General features: G+C 39.2%; 1 protein-coding gene across 4 annotated transcripts in view; it reads left to right on the top strand.

Moving 5' to 3' along the window:
* CCDC141 (coiled-coil domain containing 141) overlaps positions 1-22,978 on the top strand; it is a 136,826-nt gene that overhangs the window by 88,803 nt on the left and 25,045 nt on the right. For all 4 annotated transcript variants that reach the window (XM_063429789.1, XM_063429786.1, XM_063429785.1 and 1 more), the window contains exons 9-17: positions 1,525-1,666; positions 6,603-6,722; positions 6,857-7,048; positions 7,885-8,046; positions 9,598-9,777; positions 15,968-16,093; positions 16,903-17,091; positions 18,242-18,403; positions 18,948-19,097. In XM_063429789.1, the coding sequence (XP_063285859.1) occupies positions 1,525-1,666; positions 6,603-6,722; positions 6,857-7,048; positions 7,885-8,046; positions 9,598-9,777; positions 15,968-16,093; positions 16,903-17,091; positions 18,242-18,403; positions 18,948-19,097 (1,423 nt within the window). The remainder of the gene's footprint in view (positions 1-1,524; positions 1,667-6,602; positions 6,723-6,856; positions 7,049-7,884; positions 8,047-9,597; positions 9,778-15,967; positions 16,094-16,902; positions 17,092-18,241; positions 18,404-18,947; positions 19,098-22,978) is intronic.

The raw sequence follows: 22,978 nt of genomic DNA, 5'->3' as shown, positions 1-22,978 counted from the left end.
TATTTGTAGCGGTACTTACCCTTTCCAGGGGCCGGCCGGGGTCCTCTGTTCAAGCCGCGCGCGGCCCTGCTGCTGCACGAGCCGCGCGCGGCTCATCCGACGGCTGCAACAGGAAGGCGGGCAGTGACCGCGTGACTAGAGTCCTGCCTGACTCTAAGAGCGCGTCGCGGGTCTCGGGCGCGCTCTTAAAGGGACAGTGGGAGCCTAAATTGGCAAAGGCCTCCCATTGGTCCCTGTCATGCCACACTCCCCATACACTTACCTTTTGGGGGCGTGGATGCGACAGGGAACAATCAAAATAGATGTTAGATATATATACTCACCTTTTTCCCTTAGTTCCGTGCCCTATCGTGGTGTCTGTTTCAGTTCCCTTTAGCGCTTGTTGTATTCAGTTGTTTTCCTTCGTACTTGACCGTGGCTTTGTTTTCTGACTACGTTATCTCTTTATCCTTATCTGTTCTGTTTGCCGGCTTGCTGTTTACTGTGTACCAGACCCCGGCTAGTCCTAGTTTACGCTGTCTCTTTGTGCCCTTGACCTCGGATCGCTCCTGACTCTGTACTTCTCCTATATACGTCGAGTCCGGCCACTCTAAGGTCCGGTAGACGTATCTCCCCTCTGTGTTGTCTTCTGTTTAGTTGAATCCTGCGTGTTGGGGTATATTTTCGTTACAATATTCTGTTTAATTTAGAATTTCTTATCTCTTGCATTGTTACTCGCCTTCAAGACCTTCTAGACCATGAAAAAGCCCCCTGTGTGTGATAAAAGTTAAATTTACAGAGCAGGAGTTAAAAAAAACTTCTAAAGAACGTTAACATCTGATTGAAAATTAAATATTTTTTTCATGCAGGCTGTGTGAGTCACAGCCACGAAGGTGTAGCTAGGACTGCATAAACAGAAACAAAAGTGATTTAGCTCCTACATGGCAGAGAATTGAGCAGTGAGACTACAAGGGCATAATCTATACACAAAAACTGTATGGTTGCAGACAAACTGGAGTTCACAAGACAGTGTCTCAAAATCAGATTTGAGTCATAAAAGGTTGCACTGGTAAAAAGAAATAGTAAAAAAAAAAATCCAGCAACAAGTTAGTACGGAGCTCCAGAGATGTTAAGCAGAAAACAATTTACTAAATCGCGCACAATTTAATAGATTTTTCATGTGGATGTCGCACCTCTAGTGCTCTGTAAATCACCCATATGCAAAAGTCATAAATGTACTTTTCACATAAGTTTAACTTATGTATTAGGTATTAGGTTTACTGTTTTTTCAAGAATAAGTTGGATAGTAAGTGATAAGAAAGAAAGTACATTATAATTATACTAAATTGTCATATGTAATATCTGTTTACTAATATTCTCAGAAAATCAAATAAAACATAACCCCTGTATTCAGCATAAGCTCTAACGTCAGTGAATATGTCAAAGTTTTATTACAGTAGAAACATAGTTTCCATGTGCCTTTTTATTACCCTGGCAAGAACTTCATCTTGGAGAGGTGCTAACAGCTGTCTGCTTCATATTTAGCTCTGGGATGACTGGAATTCAGGAAATGATTGGATATCTTCAGAAAAGAGTAGATCAGCTAACCGGCCACAGCCACACATCTACAGAATACAATGTAAAGAAACATTCTCTATTAACATCTCTTGAGGAACATCTGAGAAAGGTGCGATCTATAACTGTTGTCTTGTTGTCTAGCTCACAGTACTTTGATGCTAAGTAAGAATATACAGGGAATATGTCAAAGACAATTATAAAAATATATAGAAATATAGGCCCCGATTTAATATTTTTGCATACGCTTTTAAAATAAGTTCATATTTTTTAATACAGTTTTACAATTTTTTATACATTGAAAAATATTTTAATATGTTAAAATATGTTTTTATATATATTGCACATTGTTGAAAATTATAATATTTTAAAATTTGAATAATTTTAAATGCTTATCCAAAAATTATTAAATTGGGGCCATAATGTCTGTCAGCAGGCGGATCATATTGATATTTAAGTCAGAGATGCTGGGAAAAAATTAGTAATTCATGGATCGTGTCAGAAAAATTAGTGCAATCTCCAGTTGTAATGGTATCTGTTATGTCTAATGTATGCATTTTATATGTGTCTCTGATTAAAAGACTTATATAAGCACAAAATTAACAATATCATTTTACTCTTGTCTGTGACTATGGCTCTAATGTTTTGGTCTAATTTTTATTTTAATTATTGATAATTTCTTGACAACTCCTGATGGGGCCATTTAATAAACTAGCAATGGAATGACAACATCTAATTTGGCCTAATATTTGAAATACCCTTGGCTTAGTGGATAAACTCTACTGTACAATATTTAGGTAAACTTGTTCCTAAGGTTTGGTGCTCACAAACAGGTAAGCAGATTAAGAGAATGTTATATACATTTTTCTAAAAGTCACAAATTCAAACCCCTTCCGTAATAGTATAAAAAATAAAGTGGGACATTAGTAGTGGAGACAAAAACTCATTATTTAAAAATATTAATGAATTTAATAAAGAGGAACAGTCATTTGAAAGTGACAGTTATACAAACCCTCACTCCAGTTAAGAGTATAAGAGTTTAGTATAAATCACAGTTCTCTGCACACTTCTAGGTGTGGAAAATCCCATGATGCTCCATGTGATCAAACATTGAACATTCAGGTATATGTTTAGAAAGTTTGGTACATGTGCATTTGTGCTTTAGCATACCATAGACATCAAGGTCACACTCACCCCATTGGCCATCCCCACACCTCTCTCCAGACTCAAGACATCCCAGAACTTAATTATGTTAAGTTAATTAAGTCTATATTAAACAGACCCTAGCAAGAATAGAAAAATAGAATGTGACGTCAGATAAGAACCATTAGGCCCATCTAGTCTACCCAATTTTCTAAATACTTTCATTAGTCCCTGGCCTTATCTTATAGTTAGGATAGCCTTACGCCTATCCCACGCATGCTTAAACTACTTCACTGTGTTAACCTCTACCATATCAGCTGGAAGACTATTCCATGCATCCACTACCCTCTCAGTAAAGTAATACTTCCTGATATAATTTTTAAACCTTTGTGTGATGAACTGAGCCTCGTCACGTGTGTTCTTGGAGGGGCCTGCTGGCCAGCCTCTTACCAAAAGACTATGGTGCTTGCAAATACCAGGAAGCAGCAATTGATGGAAGTACCCGGTCGGAGTGCCAGGCAGTCCGTCACATTGGTGGCAGCCGTGGGATGGCTTCCTTGGAGTATAGAAGCATCCTAGAGACACCGGTATCGTATGGATTTATAATTAAGGGCAATGCTAGCATTCGTGCAGCGCCCCTGGTTGCGGAGGAACTCAGCAAGATGGAGCGAGCTAGCCCCCGGCAGCGTACCCATATGAAGAGGAGTTCCAGAGGAGACTACAAGGCGCACTGGTCCAGGAGTACGACCCTATTTCAACCAAGGAGGAGCTGGCTTTGAGAGATGGGGTAAGGCAAGATCTCTGGCATGAGGCCCTGGAGCAGTCTCAAGCTCAAGGGGGAGAGAGTCTTCCCAGTTCAGAATGGCGTAGGCAGAAGCAAACACTGCTGAGGCTGCCTTTACTGGAGTCCCTGCCCCGGGAAGAGTGGATTATAGAATTCTAGTGGCTGATCAGATCAAGAAGGAACTATGGCTGGACGAGGCATACCCGGCACTACAATGGTATTCGGTGCAGAGGTGCCCCTGGATGGATGAGCGTGATGGTCCAGAGGGTTATGATTATGATGGCCCTGGTCTATTATGGGATGCCATGGAGGAAGACAGTGATTTTTTGGCAGCATGGGGGAGTCTAGGTATTGTGACATTCAGGAATACTGTACGGATGCATTGGAGCTCCCCAGTACTGCAGGCCTGGGACCAGATATCACCCGTCTAGTCGCTCTAGAATGGGAACTGGAGCAGGAATACCAGAACCTAAGAGAAGCAGTTCAGCACCAGGCAGCGTTGGTCCCTCATCCCAGCAGAAGTAAGCAATACTGGGGTTGGAGACGGTCGGTCCCACTACCCAGAACCAGGCAGCGTTACCGGGAGTCGAGACATTCAGTCCGACTCCCCAGCGGCAGCTTACCTTACAGGGAGAGGAGACAACCGATCTCTCTCCCCAGCGGCAGCCAGAGATACCGTAAGAGGAGACAGTCCCTCTTCTCAATTACAGGGGGATTTAGCGACTAAATCTACATTATAAGTTGCCATTATTGCCACAAGCTCATGGATCTTATTCCCTAAACTGCAAGCATTTGTAGACATGACTCTAAGCTTGCTACAGACACACTTGCTACAGGCACCTACTGTCCTTGTTTTGGGGGGCAATTGGATTGATGTTTTATCACCCTTTTGCCCCCTCTTAGTTTAAATATATCCAAGCAAAACCTCTGAACTGCTCTCTGAGAACATTTGTTCTCTTTGAGAAAGATGCAAACTATCTTTTTTGTACAGTTTATTTATATTCCAAACAGAGCTACCAGGAGAAATGAAGCCAAATCCTTGCTTCCGACACCATTCACCAAGCCACAAGTTAAAGTCCCTAATACGCATCTGCCTGTTGTTCTAAGTGTTATGCAGAGGCAGAACTTCAGAGAATGACAGTGTGGAAGCAACATGCCGAATAAATTCGATAGTGTGTGCATTGCACCACCAGGCTTCTCAAAGAGACGTTAAGGCCAGTTTTCTCCATTATGACCTCAATTATCCACTTTTAATCAATGTAATATAGGTTCCCACTTTAAAACAAGCACTCATACAGTCCCTTTTAACGAATCCAGCCCTACATATTAATATAATTGGAACACCCGACAAGAGTGAAGAAAAGTTCTTTGAAATTACTCTAACCCAGTATAGATGGCTGCACGCAACATATAGTGATGAGTCAGTTTCACTTGGGCCAAGGGTCTTCTCCTAAGGGGTTCCACAAAGTTCAATACTATCACTTATTTTGTTTAACATATTCATTAAAGCACTGTTAGATGTATACATGTATATATGTATACAGAGGTATACAATAGAGTGTCATCGGTATTACACACAGGTCTATGTCTCATTCTTAGCGGATTCGTCTTAGTGACGGAGAGAATCTCTAACTGCCTTGCAGATATAGCCACTTGTATGAATGATAACAGACTCAAATTTAACTTAGTTAAGACTGAAGAAAGTGCAGCATTAGATTAACCCAACTCTCTGAAATGTGGTCCAACTACTTTTTGACAGCTGTTTAAACTTAGATGAATAGGTGTAAGCAGTGGTTAGTGCTGGACACTAAGAACCCTCAGAGGACAATGCCTACTGGTAGACACACCAGACCTTGAATAACTGGCCCATTCATACACCTCCATTTGCTTAGTGTGTGTAGGAAACTCTAAGTAGTACAAAACATAGCATTGTATGAAACAGTCATAAAACAACATGAGTGACTACTCCATGAAATCATCCCTTCTCTATCAACCAAGATCTCCCTACACCACCCTTGAGAATAGAAATTCTGTCCCCCGCTTCCCCTCCCATCCAGATATGGTACTCTCTCCCACCACAATCGCAAGTCTCTTCAAGAAGAAATGTAGAACTTATCTTTTCCAAACTGCTTTCCATTAAGCTCAAAATGTTGTGTCCTTTCCTCTATCCTATTCCCCTCCCCAGCTCATAACCAGAAAATATCAAAAATTACTCCTAGTGATTAATTGCAAAATACCCTGATGCAGCTTCCAATGCAAACATGTCATCATGGGGATTTACTTTAATATGCATTATATGCTAGAACAGAATTGTATACAACATAAAAATAAAATGGTACAGCCTTTAACATCTAGTTAGCTATTTGCTTCTATAGCTAACACTGGCATGTCACAATTTCCTCTTTAAGACTTTTCAAAAATACATCTTTCTTGTGCAGAAAACATATTGGATGTAGTGTAAGAGCTGCTACAGAGAACATCAAGAGCAGTCAGTTTTTTATCCCTGGCATTAAAAAGGTTGTATTACCTTTTCTCATTGTGATCCCGTTATTAGTCATAAACCTGTTATTTTCTCGAAGGACAAGGCTGTTAGGTCAAGTCACAAGATCAATGTTTAGTTGTGTATAGTTGTGAAGACAGTTCCAGAAGGAAGAAAGGTATCATATATTCGTCGATGACCTTTATTTTGACAGCTATGGTCTATATGAAAAGTAAAATAATGGTGTCAATATCAGTGTGGCAAGCTTAAAGCCAAGGAAAAGTATGTGTGAAGACCCAAGAGTATGGCGTCCGGAAAATACTTTTGACAAACAAGCTATTCCAAGATAGTTTGACTTCTTCAATAAACATAGACCTCTAGTGCTCATTAGAAGGTTCTGTAGTGGAAAAACTTAGTTGGAACAAGTAGAAAATCTCTAACTAATGAAATGAATGTTCTTGCTTAAATTACAGAAAATGGTTGTAATGGAGGTCCCTTTCAATGTCAAATTCTGGATGGTTTTAAAAGGCTCTCCTTTTCAAAATTATGATTTCTTTAACTTACATCATAGTCCTACTAAATAGCAGTCAATCATGTAAGCTTGCACATTACATGTTATTTTCATAATATTTTGCATAACAGGTGTCAATGTTGATTCAGAAAATAAATTCAGAACTGGAAAGATACAGTGATCCAGGCTGTACCATCAACGAATGTGAAGAGGTGCTCAATAAACTGGTAGAGCTTTCTAATCTAACCAAGGTAATTACCTATACATATTCATATCCTAATCTTGAAATAATTCCCAAATCACTAACATTACGAGACATGATCCATATTTCTAATCAACAGTTCTTAATTTCAGTAATTACTGTTTTAGTCTATATTTCACATAGGAAGCATCTCAAAACATGGAGGCCGCTGCCCAACTTTTGAAAGAAGTGACACAAAATGCCCCAACCGAAGCACATGCATTTATCACCAATGCTCACTTTTTGGATGAAAAACTGAATATTCTTGATCAAACTATAGAGGAGAAACTGGAAGTTCTAAATGTATATACTACCTTTCTGATATCATCAAAAGAGGTACAATGCAAATAATAAATAATTGGTCTGTATCATGAACTACCATGTAGACAAGGGTCCATCAAACTTTGGCCCTCTAGATATTGCTAAACTACAACTCAAATTGTTCTTTGAATGACATAGATGGCAAGAGAATAATTGGAGTTGTTGTTCATCAACATCTGAAGGGCCAGAGTTTGGAGAACCCTGATGTAGGTGAAGGACCATTTATCATCTAACACTAGATGACTTCAGGATTTCTATGCAGAACCCATATTTTCCTGATCTATGTTTGAGGAAATGACAATACTTCTGTGTATGCAGCACGTACCTGAAAAACTGTAACAAACCTACAAAGTGGAAAGTATGGCCTCAATTTAATAAACTTTCCAAATGATTCAATACTGCAAAATAAACTTTCCAAATTAACTATCTACAAAAATTCCTGTAGAGGCTACTGGTGACTTCTGTAGAAAAATAATTGTGAACGTTTTTCTAACACTATAGAAGCTCTTTTGAGCAGAGTCCTCATCAATCTGTTGTTTGTCTCTCTTGTTGTTAAACTCCCCCTTAATAATATTGTAATGCACTGTGAAATAAGTTGTCACTCTTTAATTACCAGTAATGATATTAATAATTTGGAAAACTCATTAAATCTAGGCTTATATCTGCCACTTAATATTTTCCAACTACCCCACCAATATCAATTAGCGATTTGTGAACACAATTTGGTTTGTAAATTATACATGTCATTTATAGATGAATATATCTGCACATATTTGAAAAATGTATAATTTATTAAATATAAAGCGTATGGACTAATCAAAGTAATAACTCACTTTCTGTATATTTTCAAGTTAAACTCTCATATCCAGAGCCTTAAGAAAATGTACACATCTAATCCTGAAGAAAGACCGATGTCCATTGAGGATTCTGCAGATGCCCAGCTGCAACGTGTGGTCAATGAGTTTTTTTCAGTCCGAGATATGGGACAAAACTGTTTAAACATCATAAAGATGGTGAGGAAGTTTATCTTAATTATATTTGAATTATATATACATTTCTAGTTCTGAACTTCTGCATTTGCTTAATGTCAAGTCTTTGTAAGAAGTGTCATCTATCTTATAACCCTTTTTTTAAATTATAATTCTTTATTTTTTGCTGTGCTTGAGTGTACAATGAAACCTGAAATGCCATAACAGCAAGTACAAGAATAACAATCAACATAGAAAAACAAGTTGCAGGAATTCCTATACATTGAGTGATGGTACAGTGCGTGATATTTTGATGATATAGCACAATTTTTATATTTTTGTATTAAACATGCTAAGCTATCATGCCTGAGTACAAGGCAATATTGATAACTAGAGCAAAAACATTTGACATGGTGAGTAGGAGATGATTATGTGCACTAATTACATGCTAGTTAAACTTACAAGAGAAGTAGCACCAACAGCTTACTGACTGGTCTGAAGCTGTCGTTAATAATTAGAGTGGTCGAGGGTGCATGTTATGGTAGGTAGACACATAAAACGAGCTGAGAAAGAGAGGCAACAAACTTCAAGGCAATGCATTAACGTACTGCTAAAATAACCCCCTAACTGCAGCCCATTCAGCCTATGCCCCTAGCTTAAAGGAAGAGTCCAAGCAGGTGTAATGGATGCTTTGAGCCTCCCTGGATGTCCTGGCATGTCACAGATCTCCAGCACCAATGGCCACATGCCGCTATGCTTCCAGCTGGTGGAGTTCCCTGAGGTCCCTGGGAGCAATATTCCCCTTGGCGATTGAACTGTGCATGGTTCGCCGAACTTGCCGAAGTCCCCATCTGGGAGGGAGTCTCTGGGCCGAGGCTCTGCGATCGACCAGTTGGAGGATGCAGCTGTGCCACTGTAGTATTAGTTGGACCTGGCACCAATGCTGATGTTGCCAAAGATGTGCCAGATGTCTGTGCCAGTTGCATAACGTAGTTTGATAGGATATTAAGGACCCTTAAATCTCCTAAAATGCAGGATCTGTTGGGAGCTCGAGCCCGCCACGTCCTCTCAGCATGGCAGTCAAGCCCCGCCCCCACATTGTAACCCTTTTTTATTATTTTAGCTTTAAAAACTAAATAATTTAACTGTAAATTATACTTATTCTAGGTTGTGCACATCACGAAAAAGGATACAATTACAATTAATTATATAGTGCCAACATATTCTGCAGCACTATACAATACGAAAGAGCACAAATATTTAATGCTAACAAAACACGTACGAAATACAGGAACTGTAGGTGGAGAGGGCCTTGCCCAAACTAACTTGCAAACTTATGGGTAGGTTTTGAGCTCAACCATATTCAAAAAAACTGAGCACTTTGATTCAAATATCCTTGCAGAACAAATAGATGTCATAGCAGTATACAATGTTTGATCTCTCATTCACCATTTTGTGTGTTGATGTTTGAGGAACACTCCTAGTGGGGGAAAAATAATACAGTTAATACAATAACTGGAGGTCCGTTCAAGATTGGTGTGATGTATTATTAAATCATGTGACTTAGAACTGTTTGTATGTTTGTTTTTATCATAGATGAGCAAAAATACAGTCCTGAAAGAAAGTCACGTGCAAACAGTTGAATCCACAATGGATAACTTGATTAAAGAAAAGGCAGAATTAGCCATTTTTTTGTCAGGATGGCAACAGCATTCCAACCAAATAAAAAAATCCAGCAAGCAGCAATGGAAAACAATAGAAGAACAGTTGAGATCTGTGAGTTTACAACAAAAAAAGGCATTCCTCTTCCCTTTCTAAACCATTCATTCAAGAATGTTGTAAGAATTATTACTGAATCAAAACAGCTGGGAAAATCATAGATTAATCCAATGATTAACATTTGGGCTTACTAATATTTTCTAGGTATGCATGATAATTATATATCATTCAGAATTAACAGAAGTAGTTTAGACTCGGACACCTTTAATGTTTATAATAATGTATGTTTATGGTATTTAGGTAGGATTTCTGTTCAACACACTAAAAACTTATAACATATAACTGTAGTTCTCTGTTGTATTAACCTCTGTCCTGAAACTGAGCCTCTATCGTGGTACCCTATCAATCATTGATATAAACTCTGTCCTCTTCTGTCATCAATAAACATAATATAACAATGTGCTTCTTTCTATGTTGCAGGGACAATCTAGGCATTATAACTGCTACAGTATACTGCAGTGGTTATCGTGCAGAGTCCCTTGGGACTGTCCCCTAGTAACCAATTTTTCCGAAGGTGCCTCCAGTCTGGTTTCCTCTTCCACATTAGTGATATCAAGTTATTCTCTCAGCCAATGAATTCTAACAATATAGATACAAAATTTATGTAAACTGTTTCAGGAGGGGACTTTCACCTTAGAGTTATCTGAAGAGGAGGCCTAGTTGGAGGCACCCTTGGTATCCAGGTAACTTCTGGTTTGCTGTAGTGGTTACCGTGCCTAAATTGCCACTTTTATAGTATTGTTAAAACATTTATACCATTTAAGACTTCTGCCAACATTTGCTATAATACAATACACATCAGAATGTATTTGTTGTTTAAACATAGAAACATAGAATGTGACGGCAGATAAGAACCAATTTGTCCATCCAGTTTGCCCAATTTTCTAAATACTTTAATTAGTTCCTGGCCTTATCTTAAATCTAGGATAGCATTATGCCTATCCCACGCATGCTTAAACTTCTTTACTGTTTTAACCTCTACCACTTCAGCGGGAAGGCTATTCCATGCATCCACTACCCTCTCAGTAAAGTAATACTTCCTGATATTATTATAATTTTTTTTTCTATAGGGGCGAAGTATATACAATGTACATACACAGCATATAAGCACAATATCATGTATTACAATATAGTTTTCAGTACAAGAAGTAAGGAGATATGTGTATATATATATGTATATATATATATATATATACCCAGCCCTTTACATTGACACTGGGTTTCTAAGTTCGGGAGATACCCGTCTGTGCCTGTGAGGGCCCCATATGGAGGGAGTGTCTCAGGGTATCCTATCCCATATAAGTATAATGCGTCTACTTATCCTGCCCAACCCCATTGTGGTCACTACTGTAGTGTGCATAGCTGCATGTCCTAGCTGCATTGTGTACCTCCAATATTTCAGGATCAAACAAAACATTATATAAGGGATGTTAGAAAAAGGGGGGGGGGGTGGTGAGAGATGGATTTCCCATCAGGTAGAGTCATGCTTTTTTGTGAATCTCATCTGTCCACTCCCTTATCCTGGTGAAGAGGACTGCGATATAATATTTGTACATTTGGGGTAGGCTCAAGCCCCCACCCTTCCTATTGCGTATAAGGATATCGAATGCCAACCATGATTTTTTATGTCCCCGTACAAAAGAAAGAAAATACCTCTTCAGGGTATGGAAGAATAGGCTATCCAGCACTACTGGTAGAGCTTGAAACAAATAAAGGATCCTTGGCAGGATCATCATATTAAGAATATTGACTCTGCCAAAGAGTGAATAGGGAGGTTTATCCCATAATCTAATTTTGGCTGTCAGTCCGTCAGGGCCTGCCTTTCGGTAGGTTGTTATCGCTGTCTGCAGTTCCTCCTCCGTGATAGGCATTTCAAAGAGAGAGATTTGTTCTGAGGCTAGTGTTCTTGTTAAATTAACTGTAATGTAGTCTTTTATCTCGGGTGGGGGGTAATTCGAGGGACCCAAGTTATATAAGTCGCCATAATAGTCACAGAAAGCTCTAGCTATGTCCTCTGTCATGTCATGTTGAGTCCCAATTGCCATTTTAATTTGTGTGACATGTCTTTTGATGTTTGTCTTTTAGTGCTTTGGCCAGTAATTTCCTGCTTTTATTTGCGTGTGCGTAGTATGTTCCTCTAGTCAGGTGGACTGCTCTGTGTGCTTTTGCTATGAGGAGGCTGCGCAGTTCCACTCTAAGCGCCGTTAGGCATTTATGGGCTTCCGGTGAGGGATTAGATTTGTGAATCAATTCTACTGTGTGAATAGCATTTGTAAGTGATTGGATCTGAGCTGCCTGCTCCTTTTTTATGCGAGCCCCCCATTTGATCAGGATCCGTTGGGTTATGCCCTTGTGAGTCTCTTATACCCATGAGTCCGCAAACTCCTTATTTTTGTTTTCCATAATGTACCAGGGGAGAGATTTATTTAAGTCTTCTGTTACTCTCGAGTCATCTAACAGGAATTTGTTTAAGCACCAGCTGGTGCTGTTCTTGCTTGTCCCTGTAATGGATAGCGTGAAGAATATTGAGGCATGGTCAGACCATGTGATAGGACCAATCAAGGCATCTCTAAGCTCTTGTAGGTGTTCATGTCCCAGATGTGTACTACCTGTGAATAGTAGGTGAAATCCCTAACCTGGGGGTGTGTGATCCTTCAGCAGTCCACTAATTGGTTAGCGTGGAGAGCCCTCTAAAGTAGCATTTATTGGTGCAGTTGTGTGTCTCTGCCAGTCACTGAACTGTCAGTTGAGTGGTCCATCATACTATTCCAGTCGCCCCCCATTACCACCACTCTAGTTTCCTTAGGCACGAGTTGATGAAGGAGACCTGTCGGGTATTGGGTGCATATATATTGACTTAAGTTATGAGTGTGTTGTTCAGCCTCCCTTTGATAAATATATACCTCCCCTGGGGGTCTAGTTTACTTCCAGTGGACGTAAAGGCCATATGGGATGACAGCAAGATAGCAACTTTCCTAGACTTGCTCCCATGGTAGTTTCTAAAGTAGGATTGCCCAATCATTTTAGATCTCAACTTGGGAGTCTGTATCCCCTAAAATGGGTTTCCTGCAGGAAAATTATATCCACCTTTTGTCTATCAATTTTGTGAGCCAGGACTGTGCATTTTTCAGGAGTATTAAGTCCTCGGACATTCAAGGACATTAGCGTGAAGTCACCCATTGTAGAATGGCCAGACATGTATGTGTGCAACACTGATTGGACAGTGTCGGAACTGGTACCCAGTGGAGGGGGAAGTAGTGAAGGGGAAATTCAAACCAGGGTAACTATGTACATCAAGCATGTGGGTCACATGCATCGACAAGATGGTGTCGAGCTTGCTAGGGATCATTTGGATCCTGCAAGCTCCTTGTGGTCTAGAACCGTCAGGAAACTAGGCTTTCAGCTTATGATGTATACATTATAGATCCATTAATACATATAAGACATTGTAATGTTATAACTTATCCTCAAATATTAACTAATTACTTTTGTAAGATAATCCCGGTTCTGCCGTGGTCAAGGCCCTTCTCTGCCCTTTGGTATACGGGCCTCGACCACGCAGAACTATAGAAATAAAGTAATAATAAACATTGCTTCAAACATAAACATAATCAGGTGATTGAACTTGGCACCTTGGTGGCATTGCAGCGGCTAACAGAGTTAAAGGATATAATGAGTTCCTTATGGTGGTCAGGTCCCCATGCTTTTTGGGGTTGCAGATAATTCCATCCCAAAGGGGTCTGTCATCGTCTTTTCTTAGAGATGCGCTGTCATTTCGCTCTCTGGGGCAGTTGCTTGTCTCGTTCCGTAGCAAGGTCAGTCCAGTCTTCCACAGTGTCCGTTGGTAGGCCCAGTGCTTGTTGAAACGCTGGGACATCTGTGATAGAAGTGATTGAGTGTGTCTTTCCCTGACGGACCACCACCAGTGCAAAGGAATAATTCCAATGGAACCGCATGTTGCGCTCTGTCAAGGCCCTGGTTATTGGCCAAAGTGCTCTCTGTGCAATTAGTGTGGATTGTGCAAGGTGTTGAAAGATCCTTACCTTGTGGTCGCCATATGTGATTTCTCTTAGCTGTCTGGCCTTTTGTAGGATTTCCTCCTTAAGGGGAAAATAGTGGAGGCGACAAATAATGCCCCTTGGCTTTTCATGTAGAAGGGCTCTCGGTCTGACCACTCTGTGTGCCCAGTCAAATTTGATAATGGTGTCTTGTGGCCTGTCTAGGACCCGGTTGAAAAGGGTTGTGATAATTTTTATTATATTCTCCTGTTCTTCGTCAGGTGCCTCAGAAAGGCCTCTCACTCTAAAGGTTGTTGCACCTTTCCCTATCATCCAAGTCTTCTATTTCCCCTTCATCCTCAAGTGTTTGCACCCTGGTGCCGATGTGACCTACCTCTTCGCGGAGTGTTTGTAGTTTTTCTCCAAAACTTTTCTCCATTTTGGAAAACATCACCTCAAGGTCGGTCTTGGAGAGTAACTGTGTGAGGAGTGTTCTCTAATCAGCACCTTTCATCGAGCTGTCTGATGGTGCCGGGCTCGCTGGTACACTACTGGTGGGAGATTTCTCTGGCCACCGCCATTTTGTATCGCAGGTCCGGCTCCAATTTCTCGGTGTAGAATCACCTCAAGGAGGTCTTGGAGGAGGTAATGGCTGTGGAAGGGGTATTACATGCTTGTGCCTTCAATCTTTTCATTGAAATGTCTCTTAAATCACCGGGTTTCCTATTGATTAGGCCAATTCTGAGCGGAGTTTGGCTTTCATGCGGCGGTTCACTCTGGTGTCCAAGCCACATCCCCGTGATATTATTTTTAAACATTTTCCCCTCTAATTTAAGACTATGTCCTCTTGTTGTGGTAGTTTTTCTTCTTTTCTCTCCTTTTTTACTGTGTTGATTCCCTTTGTGTATTTACATTTTTCTATCATATCCCCCCTTTCTCGTCTTTTCTCCAAGCTATGCATGTTAAGATCCTTAAACCTTTCTTTGTAAGTTTTATCCTGCAATTCATGAATCAGTTTAGTAGCTCTTCTATGAACTCTCTCCAAAGTATCAATATCCTTCTGGAGATATGAGATACGATCTCCAGTACAGCGTACAATACTCCAAGTGAGGTCTCACCAGTATTCTGCAAACAGAAACAAAGTATATACACTAAAGATCTATAAAACATATAGCTGGAAGTAATCACAGGTGTACTTCACAACCACCTATAGAAATATACAACCAAACAAAAAAAGTGGAAAACACCCAGAATACGTTAAATATGTATAGAATAAGACAACCTGAATTCAGGTGGAATATCCATGGATATGGTCTGTATGGAAAAAATCAGACAACTAACATAGCGTAAAATAGTATGGGATAAGATAATAGTAAGTGAAATATTAGATACACTCACAAACGAACGTGAAATCAGGCTTTTTACCCTCTCAGGGGTAGTGTGATGAATATGAGCTTGTATGTCTTCCAGTAAGATATATGGAAATAAAGGAAATCGAATATAGTGAAGTTTGTTATAAAATTACAAAATCACATTTATTGGTTGCACTTACACATAGAAGAATTAAAAAAAGCATGTCTCCATATAAACATGGAACTCCTGGCTGATGTTGTCAAACATCCACAATGGAAATCCAGGGGTAGTAGTATAGAGGCAGCCAAATCCAAATAAACAATAAATGCAAATAAAATCAAAGTACACAAGGTATGAATCCAACGCGTTTCGTCCGATAAGGTGCTGGACTTCTTCATGGACTTCTCTCCTTTTTTACTGTGTTGATTCCCTTTATGTATTTACTTTTTTCTATCATATTCCCCCCTTTCTCGTCTTTTCTCCAAGCTATGCATGTTAAGATCCTTTAACCTTTCCTTGTAAGTTTTATCCTGCAATCCATGAATCAGTTTAGTAGCTCTTCTATGAACTCTCTCCAAAGTATCAATATCCTTCTGGAGATACGGTCTCCAGTACAGCATACAATACTCCAAGTGAGGTCTCACCAGTGTTCTGTACAATGGCATGAGCACTTCCATCTTTCTACTGCTAATACCTCTCCCTATGCAACCAATCATTCTGCTAGCATTTCCTGCTGCTCTATTACACTGTCTGCCTACCTTTAAGTCATCTGACATATATTATGACAGTTATCTCTGTAAAGAAAATAATCTGATATATGACTATTCTTTTTGTAGGCATCTAACAAGCTACAAGAATTAGAGAATGATCTACAACCTTTCTCCTTACTGTGCCTTGGGGATAATCTCCAAAATATCCTAATTGCACAAGAAAAACTGAATAGTATTAAAGATACATTTCAGGTAATTCAGTATAATACATTGCCATTTTTATTGAGATGAAGTGGTCTGGGTGACGCTTGTGTTCCTTTAAGTTGTGTTGGTGCTCGGCATGTGCTTGAAATGTCCTTATAAGCAGACGGTTTTTAATTTTGCTGAAATTTTCATGGAGATGCTGAGATAAAAAGACAGAGCATCAGTCAGCTTACAACTTTTGCATACACTCAAGTAGATTTATAGGAAATCCCCATGTACAATAAAAGTCTAAAGCATATCATTGTGCCCACAAGAAGATCTATGGAAAATTCTATATTGTAACAGTTACGTGGAGCCTATCCAGTTTTATCTGATATAAACTGAACATGGAGCTTTACTAACTGGTGGAGGAGCCAAAGCGTTAGAGCATCAGGAAAGTATATCACCCCCTTCACCTCTTTCCATCTAACAAATTATCATTAATAAAAATTGTTTAGTTTTGCACTCCTTTTTCATATATTTTGTATCTTTTAAATTATAAATCACCTCCACAAAGGTAGCATCAATTTTGAAGTTCCTTATTTAGTGTACTGTAGTTCACCTATCCCCTCTATGTTGGTTTGTATTAGTTGGTTTTGTCATTTTTATTATTTGCACTTTATATGCCTCTGAAAATAGTGACGATGACTCCCTATTTCTGATCTACCTCTGATTGTATTGTGTTCTGCTTCGTATGCTTTTCGTACATCTTTTTACTTTACTACGCATATCGCTTTGGTTTGACTTTTACTATACGGACTTAAAAGACTTTTAATAGACAGTGTAATAATCAGTGTGTCATCATTTGATTAATTTAGAAACTCAATACTGAAACTGAACATGCTGCAAAGATGTCTGAACTTCTTAACCGGGAACAAACGACTGTCATGGATGCAAGTGGGAAAATAAATGATCTTGCTCAACATTACCAAAGAGTGAATGGAAGCATTATGGAATACGAAGCTCTTTTAATTAAGATTGGGACATTTTATAAATTTAAGACAGAAGTAAGAACACCATTTACAATTATTCTTTTTTTACAGTATAAAAACATCAAATTTTATTGGAATTTAAAAGGATCCATCTTAACAGACAGCTTCTACAAGACAAGCAGACAGTGCGGGTTTTTAGGACTTCCTCAAGGGAACTGTTGGAAAATGACTCGGCAATTAAAAATATTAGGCCAAAATTAGTCATTTTTTTACAATTTGAACTATCATTTAAAATTCACAGGTCCATTGCCAATTTTATAAATAATACTTTCTACATTTTAGAAACCTAAGTTAGTTCTAGTAAAGCCTCGAATGTAGTTTTTTTGTTGTTCTGTTTTTCACAAATCTTTAGTTTAGTGAGAATAGCTGGGATTCATAGTGAATTTTATATATTGGACCAAAATCGCTGAAGTAGGATAATAACTGACTTGGAGAATATTTCTCATTCAGATATTTTGACCTTAAATTTGAAATCAACTTTGAATTAATTTTAGATAATAACCCTTTAATCTTTTAAAGGTTAAATCAGAGTGAACAATCTCAAAATTCCTTTTAAAAATGTGGATACATTTGAGTTCAATCCAAACAATTTTAAGTTTTCTCAGATACTGAACATAAGGAAACACATTAGAATTTTGGTTCAAGCAGATTACCTTCTATTCCGAACTCTTGAGTCATTTTCCTCAGGTTCTCTCGTAGCTGATGTAAACTATCCTAAGGATTCATTTACCTTAAAGTTAGTGATTTGTAAGTATGAACCTCAGTTTTACTGACATATCCATGCTTACATCAGATTTTATCAAAGATACACACGTGTACACATCAAGACCCTGTAAGACCTATACACGTGTACATACCCAGTGTAACAAATGACCCAATGTGTACATATCAGAGCACATGGAAGATCAGTAGGTGCACATATGAAGGTTCAGGGGAGATCCATAGATGTAAATATCAAGACTAACCAAACATTTACATGTATGCATATCAGGACACATAAAATCCTGTGCAGTGTCACATGTCTACTAACTAATATTGCTTGGGTAGAGGTGAAAAAAAAACTAGAAATAAGAGAGACATGAAAAACAACCACCCAATTGTTTATTGTTTACCCTATTTCAAATATTTTCTGTTAATATTAATATTTTATGTTTTAATACTCCAGTTGGAAATTCTTGTCAGATCAACACAAGAACCCCCGAAACCTCCTGAAGTCAACGATGACGTCCAGCTCCATAAAACAATTGAGCAGCAAACACACATTACAAGCCTATATAATCTGATACGTAACCTGGGGACAGAGATCATTTCCACTGCTCAGTGCTCTGTGAGTAAACTTAGTTACTGGCAAATAAATACTGGGATTTTTCTGGGGTATTTATTGCTCAAATCAAGACTGGTGTTGTCCCATTCTTTTATATAATTAATGCATTCAAAATGTGAAACACGAATAAAGAAAATATTGAAAATGAATTCTACATTTTCTGCAAATTCCCAGGCTGTGCAGCTTCTGCAATGACCAATTTTACCAATTCAGGAAATGACATAGCTCGCTTAAAACGGTCACATGTACAGGTATTTGGTCATTCTATCAAAAGCATGAATGTAAATGCATAATTAAAAGAAAAAAAACTGAGAATGTTAACAAAATAAAAGCAAAATAACTAGCAAGATTTTAGCTAAATTAAAATTTTTGGACATCATTTGAAGCACGATTTTTGGATCAAAGTTTAAAACACTGCAAATTAGTGTTGCTCTTACAGCAATATGGAATGATAAATGTTAGATGTAATGTGCAGGTTAGGTTACAGTTAAGTATTCAAGTTTGGAAATTTCATCGCTATCTAAGTATATAACCTTTCTCCCGTTAGAAATACATCACTATCCCCATAAAGGATTTTCAACAACAGCTTAATTTGCTGGAAAATGAGAGACGAGATCAGGATTTCAAACAGAACAAACAGGAGGAGAAAGCATTAACAAATCCTAACTTTGGAGAAGCTCTACACGATGTGAAAGAGGTCTGTTGAAAAAAGAAGCACACATTTTAGAAATATTAATGTTTGTTGTTTAGACCTAGCACAGTACAGAGTGGTGAGATGTAGTCGACTAAAACAATTCAGATGATTAAATTACGACTATAACGAAAAAAGCTTTAGATTTTGACTAAACCTAAATTGAAATTTGCCGCCAAAATTAATGCTGCACAGAGGGGCTGGGGAAGGGGCAACAGAGAGAGATCAGGGCTTGGGAAAAACACAGAGAGGGGCTGGGGACACACAAAGAGACACAGTGGGACTGGGGAAGGGGCAAAAGAGACAGAGGCTTTAACTAAACTCATTAGATCTTAGCGTGTTGACTAAAATCTACTGGTGATTTAGTCGATCAAAAGTAAACGATTGTATTGCGAAAAAAATTGTAAACCAAGGCATTATTTTCAATAGATATTCATTTGTAAGCCAAAATTATGTTAACCGAGGCGTTTGTAAACCGAGGTACCACTGTATTTTTTTCCCTGTGGATTGTCTGGGATTATCCACATGTGTAAACTACTGTGTAAATATTGTGAAGTATTATCAATAATTGGGAAGAGTCCAGTACCGAGGAAATAATCCTGTTATTTTTTTTATTTATATATTGATTGAAATGTTAAAAGAAAAAACACGATCCAGCTTCTCAGCATAATCTGATCGTTTGGAGTGGCGTCAATTTTCTGTGAATGAGGAATTTTATCTCATTCATCCTGTTTCCATTCTAAGCACCATAATGTCCACACTCAAGCTAACCTATCTCTTTTGCCGCACGCACACACCCTACATATAGCTTATGCCTTTAATTGTAGATTGTAAGCTTGCAGACAGGGCTTTCAAAAGTAGTGCTGGTTTGCATCTGTGTGTTATAATAAGTTTTATTATCTGCTTTACCCAGCCTATCCATTGTGCATACACTGTGGAATTTGTCAGGAGTACAATTAATAAGTCATTTAAAAAATGTGATACTTTTCAATCTTAATGATAAATGACAAATCAGCCCATGTAATTTCCAATATATTTAGCTTCTGTGCAGCGTTTTTTTGCTACTTTTTGACCACCCCTCCTGCATTCATGGATTCACTGTGTAAATCCTACTAGGTCTTATTCACATGTAAGCCATAGTTCAGCGATTTCAGCTTTTTGCCCTAGCATGCATGCAGCGAGCTATACTTATGAAATTAGACTGTTCGTAAAAGTGCCAACTGGAAGCAGTGTCGTATACGTTTGCCCAGCTACCCAATATAAATTCTTGTACTCATAGCGATCTGTCCTGCTCACTCATGAAATATCCCATCTACTTTCAAGGTTGGGTGCATCTCTTTTCGCTCCATTAAGTTGGTTTTCCTTACATATTCCTTGCATATGAATACAAATCTTCACTAGGTTAATTTTTATATTATTGAATTGCTTTGTATTTTGTATTTTTTTTAAAAGTTTTTATTTATTTTTTGCTGAGCTTTTAATATTGTTAGGGATTGAGAACTAGAGAGGTAAGCAGTGAGCAAATTTGATCCCTGTTTCATACAAATACTACATAAATAAGGTATGTTATTTGTGATCATAGAATAGAAAGGAAACACGGTGTAGTTCTAAACTTGCATAACTTGGGAAATTATCCAGTAGATCAAATGATGTCTTTACCCTTCATCTCAGGAGTACAGTTCACAGCAGCTGTCACCAGCAGGTCAGAATACAGACACTTTCATGACACTCTAGGAATGCCCCATCACCCACCGCACGGTTTGACTGGCCAGGGTGACTGAGCAGCATTTGTTCACGAGTTTTGAGAATGTCAAGATTCGAGCCAATAAAAACAAGGCACTGGTTTGCAAGAGAAGCACGCGTCTTCAAACTCATGGCCACTGCAGAACATCTTGGGGGACATTTTTAACATTAATATATTTTTCCAACTATATACTATTCTGGGTTGTTATATAATAATAATGAATGATAAATTTTTCCCTTTAAAACATGGTGATGGCCTGTCTAGTCTAGCCATTTCCTTTCTAAAAGTACATACATTATTTTTTATTATGTTCACTGCTCAGAATAAAGTGTAGCTGTCCTAGGCATTTGTGAACTATACCACTTCTACGGATGAACTATTCAATGCAAGTAGGGACTACTTTGTCTCAGTATTTTTCCTCTGACTGACACTACTTGACACTGCAGAGAAATTGACTCTATCTAAGTCTCGAGGGATGCTCCAGAGACCTCTCTGGTATATTCTTGCACAGCGTTGTATCTACCACGAGGCTGGCAAGGCATTTGCCAGCCTCTTGTCCTGGGGGCCCAAGAGCTGGCCGGCTGGCCACCTCATAGCCCCCCCCCCACCCCCCGAGGCTGGCATGCACTGATAATTGAGGCGGTCAGTGAGGGAGATCTTTGCCCTGCTCTGCTCCCCCAAGCGCCCTGCAGTGATGCCGTAGCTGGAATATGACGTCACTTCCAGTCCCGGCATCACTGAGAGGCGCGCAAGAAAGCTGAGCAGAAGGATCAGGGCACCCTCGCCGCCCACCTCCACTGTGCCTGCCAGCCCGACCAACCGCCTGCCTGTCCGCCGATCTGCAGCCAGCCCCACTAGACCACAGGGAAGAATCCACTCCAGCACTCCCAAAGGTAGGGAGGCTGGGTGGATTGAACTTGATTTATTTTTTTCATTTTAAATTGTGTGTGTGTGTCTGTTAGTGAGTGTATTAGTGTGTGTGTGTGTGTGTCTGTTAGTGAGTGTTAGTGTGTCTGTTAGTGAATTTTAGTGTGTGTGTTAGTAAAAGTGTGTGTGTTCATGCCTGTTAGTGTGTGTCTGTTAGTGAATGTTAGTGTGTGTGTTAGTGAGTGTTAGTGTGTGTCTGTTAGTGAGAGTTAGTGTGTCTGTTAGTGAGAGTGTGTGTGTGTTAGTGAGTGTGTGTCTGTCACTGACAGTGTATTTGTGTTAGTCAGTGAGTTTGTATGTGTGTTTGACAGTGTGTGCATCTGTCACTGAGAGTGTGTGTCAGTGTGTGTATGTGTGCCTGTCAGTGTATGTATGTGTGTTTCAGCATGTGTCAGTGTGTGTATCTGTGTCTGACAGTGTGTGTATGCGTGTCTGTCACTGAGAGTGTGTGTCTGTCAGTGAATGTGTATGTCTGTCAGTGTGTGTCTGTCAGTTAATGTGTGTGCCTGACACTGAGTGCAAATGTGTCTGTCAGTGAGTGTTGTATATGTATGTTTGTCAGTGAGTGTGTCCCTGTGTGTGTGTGTGTCTGACAATGAGTGAGTGTGTATGTCTGTGAATGTGTATGTTTCAGTGAAAGTGTGTGTTTGTTAAACAGTGTGTGTGACAGTGACTGTGTATCTGTGAGTGTATGTCAGTGCATGCATCAGTGAGTTCTTGAGTGCCGAGTTTTGTCATTCCTAGGGCAGCACAAAACCAGATTACACCACTGCTCTTGCACATGTACGAGAGAATAGCAGTTATTTCAGCTTCTGGTGCAGTAGCACAATAGGACAATCCAGAAGAATGTTTGCACCAGCAAGGGACAAGTTCAGATGTGTAGAACTTACCTTTGCCTGCCCCACCATGGCCACCAGACCCCTCTTTGCGAAAATATTCAAAGTCCCCAGACAGGCCCAAAAAGGCCGAAACGATCGTCTGGGGTTGCTGTACCTCTCATACAGAGAGCACCTGCTGACATTCCGGTTCTTGACTGCTTTTACGGGTGGAATCAGTCTGTTATGTTTCAGAATATGATTTCTCTGTAATGGCACAAGTGAGCAAACTATTGTGAGACTGAGCGGAGATTTATCGAAAGGCAAGCTACTGAGTTCCTCTAAGTTTTTTCGGTTCTCAGAGTTCTCATATCCTTGTGATTTTGTTATAATAATCATAA

The sequence above is a fragment of the Pelobates fuscus genome, chromosome 8 (genome assembly GCF_036172605.1).
Source record: "Pelobates fuscus isolate aPelFus1 chromosome 8, aPelFus1.pri, whole genome shotgun sequence".
Classification (NCBI taxonomy): Eukaryota; Metazoa; Chordata; class Amphibia; order Anura; family Pelobatidae; genus Pelobates; species Pelobates fuscus.
Note: the sequence above shows the minus strand (reverse complement) of the source record. Positions and strands in the feature narration are given on the sequence as shown.